This window comes from Sabethes cyaneus, chromosome 1, assembly GCF_943734655.1.
Source record: "Sabethes cyaneus chromosome 1, idSabCyanKW18_F2, whole genome shotgun sequence".
NCBI lineage: Eukaryota > Metazoa > Arthropoda > Insecta > Diptera > Culicidae > Sabethes > Sabethes cyaneus.
The window spans coordinates 86,908,772-86,931,536 of record NC_071353.1 but is presented as its reverse complement, the minus strand read 5'-3'; the positions used below and the strand labels follow the sequence as shown (position 1 = coordinate 86,931,536).

General features: G+C 38.1%; 1 protein-coding gene across 2 annotated transcripts in view; it reads left to right on the top strand.

Annotated features, from left to right (window-relative positions):
- The window catches only part of LOC128745182 (integrator complex subunit 7), a 528,653-nt gene extending 506,832 nt beyond the window's left edge, over nt 1-21,821 (top strand). The window contains exon 13 of one of the 2 annotated variants that reach the window (XM_053842197.1): nt 21,286-21,821. In XM_053842197.1, coding sequence (XP_053698172.1) covers nt 21,286-21,358 — 73 coding nt within the window. In that variant the 3' untranslated portion in view covers nt 21,359-21,821. The remainder of the gene's footprint in view (nt 1-21,285) is intronic. The other variant, XM_053842199.1, reaches the window with a different exon arrangement.
- The last annotated feature ends 944 nt before the right edge of the window (nt 21,822-22,765 follow it).

Below are 22,765 nucleotides of genomic sequence, written 5' to 3'. Positions count from 1 at the left end.
AGCCTTCATTTGATACTAAAATTGTTGAAATCGGTTGAGCGGTTCCGGAGAAAATCATGTCACGTAATTTTAACATTTTTGCTTATAACTTTTAAACAAAATGTCGGACCACAAAACCATTCAATAGTGATCTACAAGGTGATAACACCTTTCAAATAAGCGTAATAGCAAACGAATCGGTTCAGCCATCTCCGAGAAACAGACGACTAAAGTCAAGCGTCACACACACACACACACACACACACACACACACACACACACACACACACACACACACACACACACACACACACACACACACACACACACACACACACACACACACACACACACACACACACACACACACACACACACACACACACACACACACACACACACACACACACACACACACACACACACACACACACACACACACACACACACACACACACACACACACACACACACATACACACACACACATTGCTCAATTCGTTGAACCTTATCGATTGGTATATGTGACTCGGCCCGCCGGGCCTCGGATCAACTTTGTGTTTTTCGACCAACTTTTAAACCTTTGTTATAGTATAACAAAGGTAAAAATCATTTGTTTTTTCACAAATTTATTCTTTTGAGTATTGCTTCGCTCTACGCGAGTTTAAACCGGTGGAAAATCATATGCTGCTGTGCGTTTTGAGCTGGAGATGAGGTTTGTAGTATGCTGATCGATAATGGTTAGGGTACTGCAGATCAATCTCCAGCATAAACGTACAGCAACAGTGAATCTATCTCGTATTTTACAAGAGGGAAAAGCAATTATTGCTTTGGTTCAAGAACCGTATTTCAAAAGAGGTAATTTCTATTCTGGCAATCTCTTGAATCCTGTTTTCTGTGTTTTTAGTAAAACAGGGATGGGAAATCCAAGGGAAATGTCACGAGCATGCATAGTTACAAATAGTGCAATAGATGTAAGCTATCTGTCCGATCTTACAATTCGTGATATTTGTATGTCGATTATCCAGTGAAAATGAAATTCCCTGACTTTTCCAGGTTTTTCCAGGTCTATTTCGAAAAAATCCAGACGCAAAATACCTCGTTAATTTCTCTTTATAAAGTGTTTATTTGGCCTAATTGGTTGTTTACTCTGAGTCCTTTTGTCTGTTTGGTTACATGCAATGCTTGGGTATAAGTCCGCTTCAAATATTTAGCTATGCAAAACAATTATAAAAGTTGACCTTTAGTTTGAAACATAATTTGAAGAAATTTTGTGTTACAAAGCCCGATTTGTCTGAGCATCTATTTCGATTGGTTATCAAAATTCGAGGAAATAATTGTTCCTCAGGATTTTTTTTTAATGCCAAATGACACAACGATGGATTGAGCAACGCAGCATCATTGTATTATTTGTTTATATTCGACCTTCTTGCAACCAACTTTTGATATTCAGGAAAAATTCGGGTTTGCGACTCTATCAACTCTCTGCTCGCAGTCAAGTTTCAAAAATCTAACGGATTTGTTAGACTAAATGAGAATTTTGAGGCTAAGATGGTTTTTCATTCAAATACGCAATAAGCGTAGGTTTTCACTAGTGATCGACATGAGAATAAAAATTAAAGTCCGGGTTCTGACCTGTTCAGGTTGAATATCGTAGCAAATTTTCAAATGCTGATCTTTTTTCAGTTTGATTAGTCCTCGTTTAAGTTACAGTTCGATCTCAGTCCGGAAGTTTGGAATTGTCTAGAGGCAGCATTTGCTTAAAATAAGCAAATGTTCTGTTTTTTTTTTCTAAATATCAATGAATATTTCTTCTCGAAGCATCGAAGAGTGCTTTAACAATCTTGCTGGATTTGCCGCAGTGAAAACTGAAAAAGTATTGTTCTGTGTCAACATCCACCAGCCTGGTATGGACTTTTCATGTCACTTTCCGTACAAAATAAGCAAATTTCTATACACAACTTTTGATCTAACTATCCGATTAATATCGAAGAATTCAAATGATATTAACCCTCTAGTGCCCAAATTTTTGATTTGCTTGAAAAAAATTTAAAATGCTCATTTCGTGGCCAGAATAATGGAAAAAATATTCTCTAATTACTAAGTTCAGGAATAGTTTGATTATTTATAAAAATTCGTAACCCGCCAATTGGCGGGGTTGGGCACCTGGGCGTAAAAAAGTTGCAAAATCAAATTTTTCGATTTAATTCGGGACATCGATTTCAGAACATCTATAACAGTGCTAGTATTTATGGAACTAGTTATAATGAGCTTCAACTGAAATTTTTGACCATATGGCCGATTCCAGGTCCCGGACAAGTTCCTTCGAAATCCGTTCCGTGCTTGAATCAGAAAAGAAACCCTCCCCGGGCCCGGAACCGATTATACGGCCTCTGTGAGACATGAGATGATCACCAATCGCTATTTTGTCGAGTGCTGATATTTTTTGATACGCGACACGACATAATTTACTGATGCTGAAATGTCCCTTTATGGGAACCGGTTCCGGATTTATAATGTCCCCCCGGATTCGGATGGCGCACACCATGGCTCATAACTGCGGCAAAGTAACTGATATGTCCACAACCGATGATATGTTTACAAAAATTAACAGATTTCAAACAAGCTTTAAATATTTGGCAACTTTATCTAAAAAAGCCATGTCACGGTCGCCCAAGTAACTCCGAAATAACTCCGGGACCATATGACATATGGCTATTATCTATAGATATTATGAAAATAGCAAATATTTCCGGAAAAATTCCCAAATTTGGTGAAAAAATATTGAAAGATAAAAAAGTTACGGCCATTTTAGTGAATTTTGCAGTTCTAAAAATGAAGTAGACCCTAGAGGGGTTAATCGAAGCGTCTTGCGGAGGAAAGCTAGACTTGACTACCATCTTGAATGCATCATTGAATCTTCTTACCCGTAATACTGTCGGCGGTGACCAGAGATCCCAAATATATGAACTCATCAACCACTTCCAGTTCATTGTTGTCTATAGTCATTGCCCGTGGGAAGCGAATCTTTCCAAACAGACACAGAAACAGTTGTTTTTTTTTTCAAATTTGGCAATGAATTCAGCAGAATCACCACGATCTTGCCTATTGATGTCCTTATCAGTAAGCAGTTTGCTTTTGGGGATTCTATTACTCCGTATATTCCTCTCGTTCCTCTCGAGTGGAGATATAAAATCAATGGTAATGTCGTATAATAATAATCGAAAAATATGATTTTTAAAATCCGGCAAAATTTTAGAAAGGCGAACAACAACATTAGTAGCTGCTCTCAAGTCAGGATTGCCTACACCATAATATGCTTTGAAACTGTAACCTTTCAAAAACCTTTAGAGTCTGATAGAACATGAAACTTAAATCCTCATTTATGTGATTTCTAATCTAATCTAATCTAATCTCACACTAACGCAGCCAATTCTTGAAGGCATCCTGGAAAATGACTTGAATCAATCATTTTTCTTGTCAACGGCCAGGCCAACTGCGCAGCATGTACCGCAGAGAGAATTCCAAGGAATCAAGTGGAACCAGAAAAATATCTAATTCCATTAAACTCCTTGAAATCAAGGGGAAGGAAGAAAGCGTGGACCTCCCGTACCAAACGCTTCCCGTATACATAGATAATGATTTATTTACAATCGTTGGGAGTATCTTTGCTAATAAACGTTAAGTGATACTCCGGATCCTCAGGGATGAACTAATGGTATTTAGACCAGAAGCCAGGCTGCAATTGGCCAAGGATATAGCGCCTTATTTCGCTCTCTGAAAATAGCTTAGTTTGCCAAAAATATTAGTTTAAATCATATAATACTTGAAAATAAAGTCGTGTGGTTTAATGGTTGCCTAAAACTACATTTGTAAGGTTAGGAACTGAAAACCGCACGACCCCGCACCTCCTAGCTTGGCTACTCAATTATACAAATTGAAGTATTTCCAGGTATGGCCACGTGGAGGCGCTAGGTAGGGGCTTGGGATGGCTAGAGCTATGTTGGGCGCTTCTTCCTAGTTGCCTTCCCCATTTCATACCCTTAAATCCTCATTTATGTGATTTGTTTGATAAATTGGGTTTTTCATTTTTGTAGCACACATTTGTCCACTATAATCTTTTATCGACTGGTAATTCATTCAATTTGTTCATTAACACAAACTTATTAAGGGGAAACCGAAAGTGGCTCAAAGATGGCTGGATAAATGGCTACCATTCGAAGCATGTATTGTTTTGTGCCTTAAAAATGCATCTGTATTGGCAGAGCACGCTTTCGCCACGTAATCAGTGCTTCCAGCGCTGTTATAATGTCCTAAAACTTGTAATTCAATTTATCGATCTGCTATGTATCAATAAACGCTCAGCAAAACATAATTGCTAATGGAAAACAAATTTAACTGATCATACGTGTTCATAAAAGCGACCAATGTATAATTTGGAATTAGTTAATAGATATTTGGTTACGCGCATATTTCGTTGAACTAGCGATTTCCGAAAAAGCTGCAACACAGTATCAAACTTTCGTCACATCAATGAGCTTTTAAAGAGCTTTCAACTTTCGCCGCATCGATGAGCTTAGAGTGAAATAAACAAACAAAACGCAACCGCAGGAATCAAAAACGCAATCCGATGCAAGCGGATTAATTAAACATCCTAGTGATCCTACGCATTATTCAGTTGCTGCTGTTAATTTTGATTGAATCGGAATGCCTTGATAAAGAAAACAAACCCTTTTGCGGGATGTTTGTAGTCAGTGCGGTTGGCTGCGGATCAGCTGTTTATGTTTGCAAGCTCCGCTATTTGACATATATTACCAATACTAATGCAATATTCAAATAAACGTTTAGGTTTTTAACGAACACATGAGATGTACAGTACAGTGTTTGTCGCACTAACACAATAACGTTAGCCACTTTCGGTTCCGCCTTAAGCGGTATAGATTAAAATTTGCGGTTTTAAAATGGTCTATGATAGATCCCATTTTGAATAATATTGTCTTGCTTATCAAGATTTTGTCGTTAAGCAGTAAAATTCGCCGGGTTTCATTGAATCTGTTTCTTGGTCATATGGTTATAGTTTTCAAATACCATAAAATGCAAAAATGCTTTGTGATATAGCTATAAAGCGTTATATTGCAGCTCGTCAAAAAGGCACACTGAAAATTAGGTGATAAGTCCTCTAAATTCCTCTTCAATATTAATGCCACTGCATGCTTGTGTATTTTTAAAGGCATATAAAAGAAGCTAACAAGGCCTATAACAATAATTTGTAACTTAAACTCGAAAAAAATCAATAAATACAACGAAAACAACACGTTGTCAAATTACCAAAAAAAAGTTGACGTTAATGCCCAACCCCGCCAATTGGCGGCCAGTTCCTAAACTTTTTATCGCAAATTTTCTTTTTTACCATGAAGTACAACTTATCAGCTACTCACCAATAATTTTTTTGTTCATTTATTCCAAGAAATAAGCAATTTACAACAATTTGAATTTCACTCTGCAGAGCAAAATAATTTTTTTCTCAGTTTTCTGGCATTTTTCAAGTTTCGCACGAAATATCTGTTTCAAATTAACGTAATAAAACAAATAAACCACTCGAATAGTTAGATTAGACTATAATGAGAAGGTATGGGTGGATCTCAACATAAAACGAATAAGCATAGTAGATTTACAGCGATTTTGCTGAAGCCCGCCAATTGGCAGGGTTGGGGACTAGAGGGTTAATAATGATCAATTAGATCTTGAGCCCTTCCCTTTTTTTTTTTTTTGTGGGGTGTTGAGTTGGAGCTGCTTGGCAGCTTGATTTTCAAGGCTCAACCCAAAAGAATAATAAATTTTAGCTTCTATCTTGCAACAGTACTTCCAGACGGACTAGCCTATGTCGGCCGGTTGAACACTGGTTGGCCAGTACTGTCTTTGGATAGGTTTTCAAAATAAAACAAATTGACTGTGGTGCGATGTAGTTGTTCATGGTGGCTGAATATGAGTCTGAAGGCGAGTGATAAAGTCAGATGAGTAGGTACGTCGCGTCGAACGTTTCTCCTTTCTTAACTAAGAAACAAGTCGGGAAGCAAATTTGAATTTGGTAATGCTTTAACGATTTTAAGATACTTTATAGGGTTTTAGAATTTCTAAATCTTGTCTTTTTGAGTCTTTAGAGGTAATGTCACCCACTAAAATATTGTTTTACTAACATCATGCGCATATCTCCATCAACAGTGTACATTAGAGTGTCCCAAAATAGCACTATGTCAGAAAATCTGGGGGCTCACCCCTCAAATGATAGCTTAGGGTGTCACAATAAAACTTTTATATGACGTCAACATTGGTTGCCGCGATTTAGGGGTCGCACATTTGAGTTTTATGAAAAAATGGCATTTTTCAGGAGTAAATTCAAAATAATATTTTTAGAAATGTTATAATAGATGAAACAAGGTACCTAACTATTTTTTTCACAATCATTGGGATCTCATACATTCATAAAAAAATTATGGTGGCATGTCTGGAGTCATATTTGGTTGCAAAAATTTATGGAATTTGTCAAAAATTTAAAATTTTCGAAATTTCATTTAAATAAACGTCAAAACAGGGTATCGAACACTATCTCAGAGTAACGTACCTATACTGTATAGATGGGAAATTTTATGACGAACAACTTTGCCGAAGAAAGTATGGACGTATCTTCAAATCTCGCTGAGGTATTCACGTTTTTCTGAAGGCGGGACCAAACATATTTTCGTAATTTTCAAATTTTAGTAGTTCCACGTCAAAAAGGAGAATGATAAAACTTGAAGTATGTCTTTCAAACGTTACTTACGTGTTGGATAGGAAGAAATATGCACCTTCCACAGAATTTGGCACCATTTAGGCTCAAGAATCACTTTAAAAAAGGGCGTATTTATTTTAATAGGTACTATGTTTGAAAAATTGTATCTCTCGAAACTAGGGTTGCTGCAAAATGATGCCTAAGCGTGAGTTGTAGAAAATTGATTTTTCAAACTGAAAAAATAAACACTGAAATTTTTTTTGACCCTTTTTGTACTATCAGTAGATGGTAGAATCAGCAAGGTGTATTCAGGCAAATATTAATTCTAGTTGCTAACATGGTAATATAACGCGGATAACATATGAAAACGGCACGTTTATAATAAAAATATAAAATATTTTAAACTTTTTTTTAAATATCCTAAATACGGCTGCATTTAGAAGCTAATTACAACACAAGTGAACGTGAACGTTTAGAAGCTAATTACGACAACACGTGTTGTCAAGCACATATGAAGTTGTTCTAAAATTCAAATTACATATATGTATAACGAGAAATATAAGAATAGTAATAAGAAATATAATAAAAATCTTAGGTTACAAAATATTCATAAAAGTCGTTGTTCTACAAAATCCTTTGATAAATGTTGCTCCATTTCAGAAAAAGTCTCAAAATGTATCAAATCACCACTATTTTTCCAAAAATAAATCGAGGTTACCATTTCCTGAATATTTTAATTTTACATTTTTTCCTGACTTTGGAGCATAGTGAATTTTTTTTCAGTCTTTATTTTTTCATGTTTAAAATTCATTTTTCAAAAACTCACGCTTAGGCTTCATTATGGAGCAAACCTACTTTCAGGAGATACAATTTCTCAAACATAGCACCTATTAAAATAACTTACTTACTTAATTGGCCTAACGTCTTATGACAAGGCCTGCGTAGTATAATTTCTCCATCTGTTTCGGTCCATGGCAACTGATCTCCAGTTCCGCGGGCACCCTGTGCTCGCCAGATCTCGCTCCACCTGGTCTTGCCACCTCGCTCGTTGTGCCCCTCTTCGTCTTGTTCCTACCGGATTTGATGCGAAAACCATTTTTGCAGGATAGTTGTCCGGCATTCTAGCAACATGTCCTGCCCAACGTATCCGTCCAGCTTTAGCCACTTTCTGAATACTTGGTTCGCCGTAGAGACGCGCGAGCTCGTGGTTCATTCTTCGCCTCCATACACCGTTCTCTTGCACTCCGCCAAATATGGTTCTTAGCACCCGCCGTTCGAAAACTCCGAGTGCTCGTAGGTCCTCTTCTAGCAATGTCCACGTTTCGTGCCCGTAGAGGACAACCGGTCTAATTAGCGTTTTGTACAGTGTGCACTTTGTACGGGGGCTCAGATTGTTCGACCGCAAGTGTTTGTGGAGTCCGTAGTAGGCCCGACTTCCGCTGATAATACGTCTTTTAATCTCACGGCTGGTATTGTTGTCCTCTGTTGCCAGCGAGCCAAGGTATACGAACTCGTCGACTACCTCGAACTCATCCCCGTCGATTACCACGGTGCTGCCCAAGCGAGCCCTGTCGCGCTCGGTCCCGCCCGCCAGCATATACTTCGTTTTAGACGTATTTATCTGCAATCCAATCTTCTCTGCTTCGCGTTTCAGTCTGGTGTACTGATCTTCCACCGCCTCAAATGTTCTGCCGACAGCATCCACGTCGTCAGCAAAGCAGATAAATTGACTGGATTTATTGAAAATCGTGCCCCGCATTTCGATCGCCGCTCGCCTTATAACACCTTCAAGCGCAATGTTGAATAGCAGGCAGGAAAGACCATCTCCTTGTCGAAGTCCCCTGCGAGATTCGAATGGGTCCGACAATCCACCCGAGATTCTCACACAGCACTGGATCCCATCCATCGTAGCCATGATAAGTCTAGTAAGCTTACCCGGAAAGCCGTTTTCGTCCAAAATTTTCCATAGCTCTTGTCGGTTTACGCTATCATATGCGGCTTTGAAATCGATGAACAGGTGGTGCGTGGGGACTCGGAATTCGCGGCACTTCTGGAGGATCTGCCGCAGGGTGAAGATTTGGTCTGTTGTAGACCGACCCTCCATGAAGCCGGCCTGGTAACTTCCCACAAATCTATTGGCTATTGGCGATAGTCGATGAAAGAGGACCTATTAAAATAAATACGCCCTTTTTAGAAGTGATACTTGAGCCTAAATGGTGCCAAATTTTTTGGAAGGTGCATGTTTCCTCTTATCAAAAACGTAAGTGACGTTTAGAGTAAACAGTTCAAGTTTTTTCATTTACCTCTTGCACCTGAAACTGCTAAAATTTGAAAATTACAGAAATGTGATTTGTTCCGCCTTCAGAAAACGGTGAATATCTCAGCGAGATTTAAAGATACATCTTTACTTTCTTCGGCAAAGTTGTTCGTCATAAAATTTCCCATCTTTACAGTATAGCTACGTTGCTCTAAGACACTGTTTGATACCCTGTTTTGATGTTTAATTAAATGAAATTTCGAAAATTTTAAATTTTTGCCAAATTCAATAAATTTTTGTAACCAAATATGACTCCAGACATGCCACCATAACTTTTTTATGGATGTATTAGGTCCCAATGATTGTGAAAAAAATAGTTAGGTACCTTGTTTCATCTATTATAACATTTCTAAAAATATTTTTTTGAATTTACTCCTGAAAAATGCCATTTTTCCATAAAACTCAAATGTGCGACCCCTAAATCGCGGCAACCAATGTTGACGTCATATAAAAGTTTTGTTGTGACACCCTAAGCTATCATTTGAGGGGTGAGCCCCCGGGTTTTCTGACATAGTGCTATTTTGGAACACTCTAGTGTACATACTTGATATGTGCATAATGGCAGTATATGCATTGCGTTGACGTGAATCTAAACTTTGTTCGCTTAATACTTCTAAAAACTACTGAAAAGAAAACTCAATTGATTGACAAATGTATTAATGAATTTTTGAGTTACTGTCGACCAATCTAACACCCGCTTCTAGGCAAGTTTTCATTCAGTATGCAACCATGTTATGTTTTTCGCTGAAGAAATAATAATAAACTTAGTAATATTTAAACCTATTAGAAAACATTATAAATTTTGAATATCACTGGTTCGCTTACCTTTCTCTTGCCTTTTTCTTTGTTAGCTTTACCTGGATTCTCTGTAGCCCGTCACATCACCTGAATCAGTTATTGGTCCATATTATTGTTGTTATCATGTTGTTCCAGATTCTTTTCTTGTTCAGGTCGTGTTAGTTTGTCGACATTTACTTGGTCTTCCAGCGAAAACAAACTGAAAGAAGAAAAAAAGACGAAAACCCCTTGGGCAACTGCCCTGGATAGATTAAAATTCGCGATTCGGGCAAGCCAAGTCAAAGGTAATATCTTTGTGATTAACCTTACCAAAAGCCCTGAATCAATAGAAAACAGGTATATGTATATAAATTAAGATTCGTAAATCGAATCTTCGAATCTTCGAACGTCTTGCTACCATTTGGAACGTTCTGCCAAATAAATTGATTCAAAAATACTTTTGGTAGGCTTCACCACATTTGGCATCACTAGTGTGCATCTTCCATTTGTGTAAAGATACAGACCAGCCCTGGGACCTGGTTGCAGTTAAGCAATCCTCAAGGTTATGCCATGCCCAGGGGATTAGATCTTGAGCCCTTCCCTTTGAAACCAAAGTCGATCAAATCGGTCCAACCGTGGTTGAGAAACGTGATCTGGTTTAATGCAGGTCAGTCACACATTCATGATTCGGGTATACGCGAAGACCGCCTCCCAGTTGGCGTCGAGGGCCTAATAAGCCAGTCATCGTATGTTCGAATCTCGGCTGGGAGAGGCTGTTAGAGTCAATAGGATCGTAGCAACTGGCCCTGCAATTGTCCTGTACTCAACAGCTGGTTGCGAAGTCTGTCGTATAAAAACAGAAGGTCAAGTTTCGATAACGGAATGTAGCACCTAGGCCTTGCTTTGCTTTATACGCGAATACCTTGAATAAAAAGGTGCCAGACACTTGAAGTAAATGTTATCCTGCGATGCCATAACTTTTTCGGTATATTTTCTTCTCATGCCAAAAATCCCTGACTTTAAATTAAATTCCCTGACATTCCCTGACTTTTCCAGGTTGAAACGAATTTCCCTGACATTTCCAGGTTTTCCCTGATTTTCCAGGTAATCGACACCCTGTGTACTATTACAGTGAAGCTGACTGGTGAGCGTTCCGACAAAACCTATGTGTATTGTTCGGCTTATCTGCCCCATGATGTGCCATCGCCAACTGTTGACTTCAAAAAGGTTGTGTCTTTTTGCGAGGAAAAAAGCCTTCTTCTTATTGTTGGTAGTGATGTGAACGCACATCACGTTATTTGGGGTAGTTCAAATATCAATTCGAGAGACTCCGATCTGATCGAGTACTTAAGCAGGACCAATCTACATATACTCAATGTGGGAAATCGGCCAACTTATGCGCATTCCGGTCGTGAGGAAGTGTTGAATATGAAACTCTGTTCACACAGAATTTCGCATGAATTAGATATAATTGTCGCGTACTAGATGAGTTTGAACAATCATTGTCTGATCATAAGTATATATCTTTTGATCACATAGCTGTTTCACTGAGTATTACAACTTATCGTAATCCCAAATCTCAACGAATTGGGAACTCTTCAATGAAGGACTGGCAACTAAATTCCATGGCTATTTTCCGTCTATCAATTCTCCAGCTGACTTAGAAGAGGTCGTTAAGAAAACAAATTCCCTAATAATAGTAGCATGTGAAGAAGCTTGTCCGCTTCGAACAGTGGGTGCTACAAGAGCTACGCCATGGTGGAACGCAGAACTTGCGAAACTTAGGAGAAAATGTCGAAGGGCTTGGAATCGACGTTACAGAGATGGTCACGGTCCCGCAACGGACCTTAAGATAAAATTATATGAATGACCGGATCTTCCATGCAATAACAAATACGCCACTATAGTGCATACGCTTGGTCATCCTTTATTTAGTTTTAGTGATGAATTCAATATCACAAAATGTTCAGTCTGACGTGCAGAGGAAGATGATATCTCGCGTAATTTTTAAGTAACATTGAGAGATTCTCTTTGGTCTTCCTCTCTTCCGATTATTGGCCTTGCCAGCGTTGAAAGAGATTTCGAAGGCTGCTCGCACTTACAGGAAATCTCGTGCCAAACTGTCAACGCGTGAGTGTTGACAAAAGCAAAAATACTTCCTTTTCTTTTTATCTCACGCAAAACCCTGAACAATATCAGCAACGCTGGCAAGGCCAATTACGGCGACATAAATGCATTTCAAAAAAAGTTTTCTTGACGATTAGGTAGGTAGTGACACCAGCAACCGATTTATGTAAGGCTGAAGCACGCTACTGTAATTGTACGTTTAATAAGTGTCAATAGGAAAATGCAAGCACGAATAGCCTGTGTGTATCTGTGTGAATGAATGAAAATAAGTTCTTTGATCTGATACCGCTCTCTGTAATACAGATATCATCACATGATACCTGATATCAAATCGAACTATTTCTTCGGCGCGTGTGTTTCATCTTCGCTACCGTTGCCAATATTTATCGAAATATTTTGAGTAGTAACAATGTCGCATAAGCTAAGAAGTGACCTCAATGCGAATTTATAATTGGTGCGCGTCTTTCCACGATACACCAAGTATGAGCTGCGTTTTATTACCAGCTCCGATTGGCAAAACTTCCAATTAAGGTGAAATTAGTCGTCATCAATTGTGCCAATTTCAAAAGCAGTTTTTTTGTTTAAAACAAAAATTTTGTTTATGAAAATATATTCGCTGTGTTCAGATTGACAAGAAGACATGACAGATTGACATTTTTATAAACAGAATCCCGCTTTTGGGCCGAAAAACTGCATCCAAAATTGGGCTTTCCGACGAAAAGTTAATGACTGCTAGTTTCCCGTTAAAGTGAGTGCGAAGAACGCCGTTAAGCAAGTGTTGTGCTACTGGCAGAAAACGAAAATACCAATAATCCAGGAAGCACATTGCATTACGAAAATCATATCCCTCCACGCTAAATTAACGGCACTCTGCAAGCAAATATCACGAAAGGAGAGCAAAACGCAACATAATCGAGAGACTCTCTTCTGCAAAAAGCTTGACAATCTTTTCGATATATCCAAACGCACGGCGATAACGGATATGCAGCAAAATGTTTAAAGAAAAGGGATCCAATAGTGAAGCAAGCTCTGTTGGAGGATATACAATTTCTGAAGGATCAGAAAGAAGGTCGTCGTGTATGTACTATTGCTGGTGTCGATGGAGTTCTTGCTGGCAAAATCCAGGAGAAACAGAAAGCAGAGGAGCGTAGGAAGCAAAGACAAAAGTTGCTGGAAGAACGTCGTAAGAAGAGCGAATACCAGTCAATGATAGGTAATAGTTGTTAAACATTTAGGGTATCAGGCTATTTTGATACTGGCTCACTCACACTCAACAGATATTCTTCGACATTCATTTTGGAAACACATGGTAAGCCGAAGAAAATACTCTGAAGATCGACCACTGTCAAAATAGCGCTCTATCTTAATAGATTCAACATTACAACATTTTTAAACTGCAGCCAATACCGTAGTTCTCTGCTTATCTAGTGAAGATAAAGACTCTACGAATACAAGCGATGGAGACGAATATCGTGTATCGACAGAATCTCCACAAAGACGCAGAGGAACACAGAATGTTGTGACCCCTGAATTAGCACAGGCTCTTGACGCTTCAAAGGTTAGCACCAAGGGTAAGTCGCTTAGAACATTGTTGCAGGCTCAATTTAAGGAACAGCTTACCTCATTGATTACAATTGCGGTACATTCATTTCACAGTTCATGGCACACTGTGGCCCACCTTTTTGACATTTAAATTTTGAAATGTTAGAAATTGGCAGCCCTGCTTATGTTTGTTATTGTCAAAACGATCAAAACAGTCTGGCTGGGCGCAGGCGAGTTTGGCAGGTTTACACGATCAGCACCTCAGCGGCACAGTAAGGCACAGACTGAACAAAATTTCTATGAATGAGGTGAACGGAATGTTCTCAGCGACGTACCCTTGGTTAGCACAGATTCTGCTCCAGTAATCTTGGCAGCAGCTGCTAAATCATTTGGTGTCGATATAAATAATACAAACATTAACCAATAAAATTAATGCAAGGCTACAACAGAAATGTTACCCAAAAAGAAAAGGCTTTTCAGAACTTGCTGCAAGAAACTTCCAAACAAACAGAAGGCACCCCTACGTAACTCTGTAGGATCGTAAAATGTACTAATTGACTTACGTTTTAAATAAAACTAATTGATTTGAAAATGACACATGCGATGACTGCCTCGATTTTTGTTTGCTAGAACCTTTAGAATGCTCACTGCAGTAAAGAGCTTGTCATTACGTTGGAGGTCGCTCATTAAACTACTTACGGAGCGTTGGAGGACCACCTAATGTTATCATAGGGGTCTTAAGAGCATATAATCTTCTTCTACACGGCCAACCGAAAATTTTGTGATGTTGAACTCATCACTAAAATGAATAAAGGATGACCAAGCGTACGCACTATAGTGGCATAGTTGTCATTGTGTGGAGGATCCGGTCATTCACATCATTTTATCTAAAAGTCCGTTGCGGGACCACTTAACGTTATCGCAGGGACCTTAACAACACGTCATTTTATTCTGCATAAAAAAACGAACATTTTGTGATGTTGAGCTCATCGCTAGGTCAATTTTTAAAAAATAAGGGACGGCCTACTGTTGGTTTAAACTATCTCCAAACATAAATCTGTTCACATATCTAAATTATCTTAAACAAGCTTCTCGAAACAGCCGGCTCAATAAAAGTCGAATATAAGAATAACGCCAAAAAATAATAAAAAATACATAATAATATCTTTATAAAAAAAACAACCGATCACATCACTTATCAAGGTGAATCCCGATCCAACCAAGCCTACCTTACTAACAAAAGTCAACTCCTTCCTGTAATCTTTGCTGGGATGCAGAGGTTAACACGGTCCCAAAAAAAAAAAAAAAAAAAAACAAAGATTACATTAACACTCCTTCCCCAATCCCACCTGATTGCAAGGACGTGGCCGGCGCAGCTATTGATCCTTCATATATCGAGTCACTGAATTTTGCACAGTGAGAATGACCGGTCACTCCCAACCACATTCGTTTGATTCATTGCGCAAATTCACTGATTCGGATCAATCCCTGAGTGCAACCATTGATATGTGCAATCAGTCTAAGCTAAGCTAACCTTTATGTGCCTTTTGCTTGCGATTTTTTATATTTTTTATTTGACTGTTGTACCATATAGGATGCTTTGAATGAGCCTGACGTCTTCGTTGTTTCATAGGCACCTCGTCTTTTAATATTTCAAATACGAGCTTATAGAAGGCTTCGACAGCCATTTCTACATTGTTTTCATTTCGAAATACATGTTGCCAATTAATATTGTGAAGCCTTTGTTTTATGTTCCCATAATTTGCGGACTGAAAGTCCGATACTTTTTCATATTCGCACTCGTAGGGTCGCAGATTTTCATGTATAAATAACGAATATTCGATGGCGGTATGAAATACCTCGTTTTTCCATAATTGAGTTTGCGATTCAGTTACGCAGAAGTCTTCGCCTATGTTAGTAAACAATAAGTCTAAGTAGCAATCTTGCCTATTCTTTACATGATTAATCTGATAAAGACCCAAGTTGGCAGATTTGTCAAATATTAATTGCAAGGTTTCGTTTTCACCAACGACTGGGAGAAGAATGCTCTCGTTGTCAATGTCTGTAATGAAGTCAAGATTGCGTTGGTTGAAATCTCCGTATATGTGAAGCTTTATTTCAGGAGAGAGCTCAGATAAGACATTTTCCGCGACTTCAAAAAACTTTTCATAGTTTTCTTTACGTGCATTGTTTGGAGGAAAATAGACGGACGCAAAGATATGTGTCTCACCAGCTATTCGTGCTTTCGCCCATACATGTTCAAATTCGGTAAATGATGGAGTGATTATGATCTCTGAGTCTAGCTCTGATAGAATAGCAATTAATACACCGCCACCTGATTTCATTTCAGACAATTGATAATTACGATCATTTCTATAGACATTATATCTATTACCAAAAACTTCCTCGCTATGTACACTATCATCCCAACTAGTTTCGGTTACAAGAATTATAGAAAAGGAGCAACATAAAATATTCTTTTGAATTTCATTAATTTTGTGAGCACTTCGCATGCGGTTTAGATTTTGGCAGTATACCGAAACTTCAGTTACCGTAGAATAATTAAGGGGGCATAGTACTTTTTCAATTCAAAAAAATCGAAATTTTTTTTATTGATTATTTCGAAAGATTAACATTTTGACCATATGTGTTTCAAGTCATTTCGATGAATTCCAAAAATTGACAAAGTTACAGCTATTTGTACCGCGCATGTCTGGAGCGATTACACAGCGAATAAAAACTTCAACGTCGTTTTTCTCGAAACCAGGTTTTGAAAGTCGGTACCATAAATATCTCAAGAACGGCTCAAGCAATTCTCATGATTCTTTTTTTGTTTCAAAGCCAACAAAATTATCTAGTGTTTGACCCATCCTTTTTTCGGTATTACAATTTTTGTATTTTTTAGAAATGTTTAAAGTCAATTTTTTCGACTAAAAACCTTACTTTTATATTTGAATGTCCGCCATTTTGTTATGAGTTCGAATTTTAAAAAAAGGATGGGTCAAACACGAGATAATTTAATATACTTTCATGTCGTTTTGGAATTTTTCAATTCGGATAAGCCCCTTAGCGCCAATCCATGGTACCGCAAATCATGTTTTTTTCGAATGATCATGTTCAAGGAGCCAAAGGGGAGAGGGGAAGTGGTTCACATTTGCAAACAAAACTGTAAATATTAGTATAAAGTGCAATGTTTAATATGCAAAAAACCCGAATCGATTTGCTTTTCGCGTTATCGAGAAAAAAATATTTGAAATAAGGCAAAAAATATGGTGTTAAAAGTACTATGCCCCCTTAAGCGAAGAAGTTGATGGGGTTTCAATGATAAAATTATTTGGTATATTTTCCAAGCAATGTTTGGAATGAGTATTAATAGTAGCGTGGTTATCAAACATATTTACCGAACTATGACTTATTTCATCAAAAACACGAGTGTTGCTGCAGGCAAGCCATACAATGTGTAGCAGAAGAATTAGATGCCATCGGTCGTTGCGGTTCATCATTTGTTGTGTAAGGGTTGAGCGTTTCTCCCCGCTGAAATTGTATAGCAGGTCTCAAAGGTGGTCCAGAAAAGTGATGTCTAGCAGCCGCAAGTAGTACTCTATCCGGGGGAAGATGATTTCGATGATTGCTGATGTTATTGTGTTGTGGATGATCGAAAGAAATATAGCTGTTATTCCTGTTGTTGTTGTAATTATTCCTGTTGATATTGTTGTTATTCCTGTAGTTGTTGTTGTAGTTGTTATTCCTATTGCTGTTATTGTTATTCCTGTTGCTGTTGTTGTTATTTCTGTTGTAATTGTTGTTGTTGTAATTTCTGTTGTAATTGTTGTTGTTGTTGTTGTTGTTGTTGTTGTTGTTGTTGTTGTTGTTGTTGTTGTTGTTGTTGCTGTTGTTAATATTTCTGCGGTTGTTGTTGTTGTTGTTGTTAATATTTCTACGGTTGTTGATATTAGTCCGGTTACTATTACTGTTATAGTTATTTGATCCTCTGTTATGATTGTGACTCCTGTTGTTGTTGTTGTTGTTGATGTAGTTGTTGTTCATAGTAGCACGTAGTTGACGTTGAGAGCGCTTCTTCCGATTTCGCCACGCCTTGAATTCCTTAAGTTCCTGCATTTCGCGTCGTTTTATTTTTTCATCGTATTTCCTCCAGTCAGCAGACCAACGCTTTGTAGAACCAATGAATCGCCATCCCGAATGATCATTGCCATTATCATTATTCAATTCCTCAGCTATGCTAAGAGCGGGTGCATGTTGGGGGGATTCTAATTGAGTAACTTTTTCCGATAAATTGTGTATCGCACCCATAATCTCTGCTGCTGGCCAATTATATAACATGTCTGCAGAGACGGCACCATTATTTATTACATTAGACGTAGTTGAAATCGATTTAATTTCTTCGCTGATCAGTTTCAAGTCAGCTGAAATTGATGACGTCATTGTTTGTAACGTAGCAGCTATGTTATCGTTGAATGTGTGCATCGCTATTTCCATCATAGATGTCACGTGGTTTTTAATCGACGTAGCATTACCAGCTGTGTTTCTGCCGGCCGCCAGCTCTTTTTTAACGTCAGCGATTTGTGTTTCAATGCGCTCGATCGTTTCATGTATGGCGCATACATTATTTTGCTGTGTTGTTCGATGAATCACTTCGGAGTGATTATTAATTACTTCAACTAACTGGGCTTGTTCCGCAGTTAGCGATTTCAGATCTATAGCGACATTTATTAGTGTTTGGCAAGAACTGCAGCACGGCAGTATATATGCCAGTGGGTCGATCTTTCTGTCTCGTTTGCGTAGGGATCCTCGCTGAACTGTAACTCCGGCACAGGCGGCATGAAATGATCGTGTGCATCCGACACATGTCAACATTACTGAATCTACGGCAGAATCCGCCAAACAAATCTCACAATTCATGTTCACAAAACTAAACTGTAAATCTAGCACAAACAAAACGAACAAAATTAATACGTGTCGATCGCGAAAAGTAACGCGAGCAAATTTAAATACGTCTACACTGTTCAACGACTGGACTTGGACAATTTGAACGTGTTTTGATGCAAATCATATTTTAATGCACCTAGAATCTCATGATTATCACTGCTTATATGTAAATCTAAAACGATGTCGTATAAGACATTTTGCAAAACATAATCCGATGAAAACTGTAATTAAATACGATTACATCTTCATGATAGCCATTGTTGGTAACTAAATCTAAGAAATCGTCATATGCGATATTCGCTAAGCATAACCCGATTATCTTTCGACCTATTTATGATTTTTACTATTAATTCGTATATCAATCATCGTGTGCATTACATATGATGAAATTTACACAATGTGCTTACAACATGTGTACATTTATACGAGTCCGATGTGATATCATGAATATACGATATCTGGTTTGCTGGGTGCTGACTGAGTATGCGGACGAAATGAACCCAAATTACACAACGATAATGCCGGAAAAATGACTACTAACAGCGCATCTGAGCAGGTCTAAAGGTGGCGGTTTCCTAACGGAACGTACAGAACATTTTCGACAAAAATGTTTGAACGTATAGTCTCAAGCATTCAAACATTATTGAAGGAAATGTGCATGTTTTGTTGAAAGATATTGTTGACTTTAAGACCATTTGCACGGAATTGGGAGCCAAAATTAGCCGAACGGAATTTGCCCGCCTCGCAGTAATGCCTAATTCTCTGATCCCTGATGTACTTAGCTTCAACGCCCGTATAATTTGCGACCTCGAAATATAAAACGTTACTTTTCGGGGAAATGGTGAATTCGAGCAAACGGTTTTCGGGGCAATAGTACATACGTAGAAATGATTTTCGGGGAAGTATTACATTCGGGGCAATGGTGTTCGGGGAAGTAGTACATTCGGGGAAATGGTTTTCGGGAAAGTGATACATTCGGGGAAATAGGTTTCGGGAAAATATCCTTCGGGGAACTGGGTCTCGGGAAAACGGTTTTCGGGAAAATGTTGTACAACCGTTAATGACCCATTATTTGGGTAGTTGCCGGTAGCGTGTAACTGGCACGGCAGAGCGTCGGTTGACAACTTCCCGCGTAAATGGGATAAGTGAGTCAGTTGGTGTTAGATGGTGAACCGCAGGACATCATACACATGACTACGGAGCCCCTACCCACGTCACCCTTAATTGCAATCTGGTTTTTCAGTGCTGAATACTTTATTTTATTTTTAAGTTACGGTTTCATTGAATATTTAGGTACCGTCATCTAGGGATACTTGCAACACTTTTGAACTTTGACTTAGTATAACTTTCGAAGTATACCATTTAGGTCCAAGTGTAAGTAGCCAAAACTTGTATAGTGGTGAGTACTTTTGATTTATGATTGTAAGAAAAAATATAAACTAAATCAATCTGTAGAATGAACTGAAAATAGGGGTGTTGCAAGTCACCCAGTAAACGGGGTTACTTGCAACACTTTTCTGATTTTGCGTTTCTTATGATTTTATATCTGATTTCAAACCGCGACTGACTATTTTGAGATATTTTGAATCTATTTGTAGTAAAACAAGAGATACTGGAGGCGTTTTTTGTTTCCCAATTTCGTCTATCGCTTTTTTAAAGTTATTCGGTGAAAATGCAGCATGTCGGTCCAAATTGCCGTTTCAAGGCACGTGGAATTTTTCACAAATTTAATATTGCTGGAGATTGTGCTAGACAAAATAACATCGTACAGATGCAAACTTTTTTTTTTTTTTCCATGTGTGGACTCATTACTGCGACCAGTGTAGTTGATCTATTGTAATATCGCCCGGGTGTTTGCTGTATGACCTGCACTGCATTTCTTTTTGCTATAATCGCTATTGAATGAGCGATATGCTTATTTTAAATTGTATGCGTGCTTGCGTGTATTGGGGTTTACCCTTCCTTCAATGCTTGATCTACTTTACCCACTTATTCCTCGCTGCCAGCACTATCCCATATTATAGCCGTCCCTGACGAGGACTCATTCGTACCTCTGACCCAGTACACTTAACTATAGGAGGGACATTTGCACTGTCAAGAGGCTTCAGAGGGTTAAATATAGAATACAGCACGAAGGAAGGGTAAATGGAGGGGCCTGAGAATAAACCCATGCTAAAGTCACTTGACATCGAATGGCTTGATTCTACTAAGATTCGAACCCACGACCACTCGCTTGTCAAAGCAGACTCGGTAACCTTGCGGCTACGGAGCCCCCCCACAACTTACTTTGTACATACTGTTTATTACGATCATTTTCATTTTTACAAGTGCTGCAAGCCGCGCCATATTGGAAGTAACAACACGAATTCATCGTTTCTTCTCCAAGTTCAAAATATAAACAAAGCTCAAAGTAGCTATTTGTTAGCTTATATGATGCACTTATTGTATACAGAAACCAAACAATAAAAAAATAATTCCATGTCAATGAACTGACACAACTTTGCACATCGATTTTTCCTACTCTAAAAGTGGTATTACTTTCCAATCGTATAAAAACAAGCAAAATAATGATGTAATGGGTTAAACTTAACTAAACAATAGGTAAACGTCCCTTCTTTAATATGGCATTGGGTACAAATGGTTATGTTAACAAACAAATGCGTTAGAGCTGTCAAAAGCGCGATGCGCCAAAGTGTTGCAAGTAACCCCGGTGTTGCAAGTATCCCCGGATGACGGTATTTGTGTTTTCTTTATGAGCTATTGCCTCACATTTCGTGTAACTATGTATGAAAGTGTTTAAATTAGTATTTTTTGTGTCTATTTTCAGTACGCTGCAGGTTCGAGTTCCAGAAGACACTAAACAGGGAATTGCAATGCAGTCATCCGCACGCCGCTATTAATCATAAATATGTTTTCGGAATGAGAATGCCATCTTGCTAAATTGGCTATAAAGCTAACTATGTAATCGCGGCAGTAGCTTCAAACATGCGTCAAAATAAAAATTTGCTCCTTTGTTAACCAAACTGCGCTTATTACAGTTGAAATTATTATGTAACATGAAAACTATGACATCTACGTTTAAAACAACGTTTTGACATAGTACGATGTCTTACGGCCAGGCCTGGTATAGGGTGTCATTCCAAAAAATCAAAAGTGGTTAGGTTTTGAACGCTACTGTTTTACTTGACTCATAGCGAATATACGTTATGTTCGCGAGAGCTCAAAATCAGAAATAAGTTTAAATGAGCAACGTTCCCTCGCTTAATTCATACCCCTGAAAATAACTTACAAAAACGTTATTTTTCAAGTGACAGTAGTATGCAATGCTTTCCTTGTTAACTAGAGTGTTATTCGTGCAACATTTTACAGGTTTAAAGCAATAATAAAAACATAAGTTACAAAAAACTTCTTGATATTCGTATTAACTGAATAAAATGCATATACGTTATAAACGAATAAAACGGTATAGTATACATTTCAATAACACATATATTCGTTGTGACTCAGGTAAGACCGTAATTGCTTAGCGATTTCCCGATCGGTTTTCAATATTCTTACACCAATCGATTGGAAAATCTTCTATGCGTTGACCCATATGAAGAAAAGTATTGATTCTTGAGGTTAAACTATTGAAAAATTGAAAATAATGAATCTATGCTTAACCAGAATTCTCGCTTCGTGATTGGTTGTTGGAAATGACGTCATCAAAGCGGTAACGCTTCGGCTTGTAATTCAGTCAATTTTTAATAGATTTCCAAGATATCTACGCCAATTGATAGGAAAATCGAATTGGAAAATATATAAAACTATTGATTTTCAATGCGGATTAGGCTTATGCAAATTTGAAAAAAAGTTTATGTCCTGGTCTCAAAATATTGTTTGAGGGGGGGGGGGGGGAGGGGGGCAAGAAAAAAATAATAACATTAAACGTTCAATAAACTAAACAAAAGAGGAGAAGAAATCAGCGTATATTTTCCCATATTATTAAAAATGTAAGATATTTTGTACAGTACTTAAATTTTAGTTCAAACCTAATCAAACTTCGATATTTTTCGACCCAAGCACATAAAGTAAGGATCCTGGTAGAGATGAACCAGTTTGATCATAGTGTGAAAATGGTAGTTTAGGTCCCTATCACTTTTTTACTTGAAACGCATATACTGTGCTACCGACATGTTTCAACAAAACAAATCTCTGAAACTATTCACGTTTGAAACCGCTTATTTCTTGGTCAACTTTTAGTACTGAATATCAGGCCATTCATTCCTCTGTTGATGCTTGTTCTCCAACAATAACGTGTTCACCTT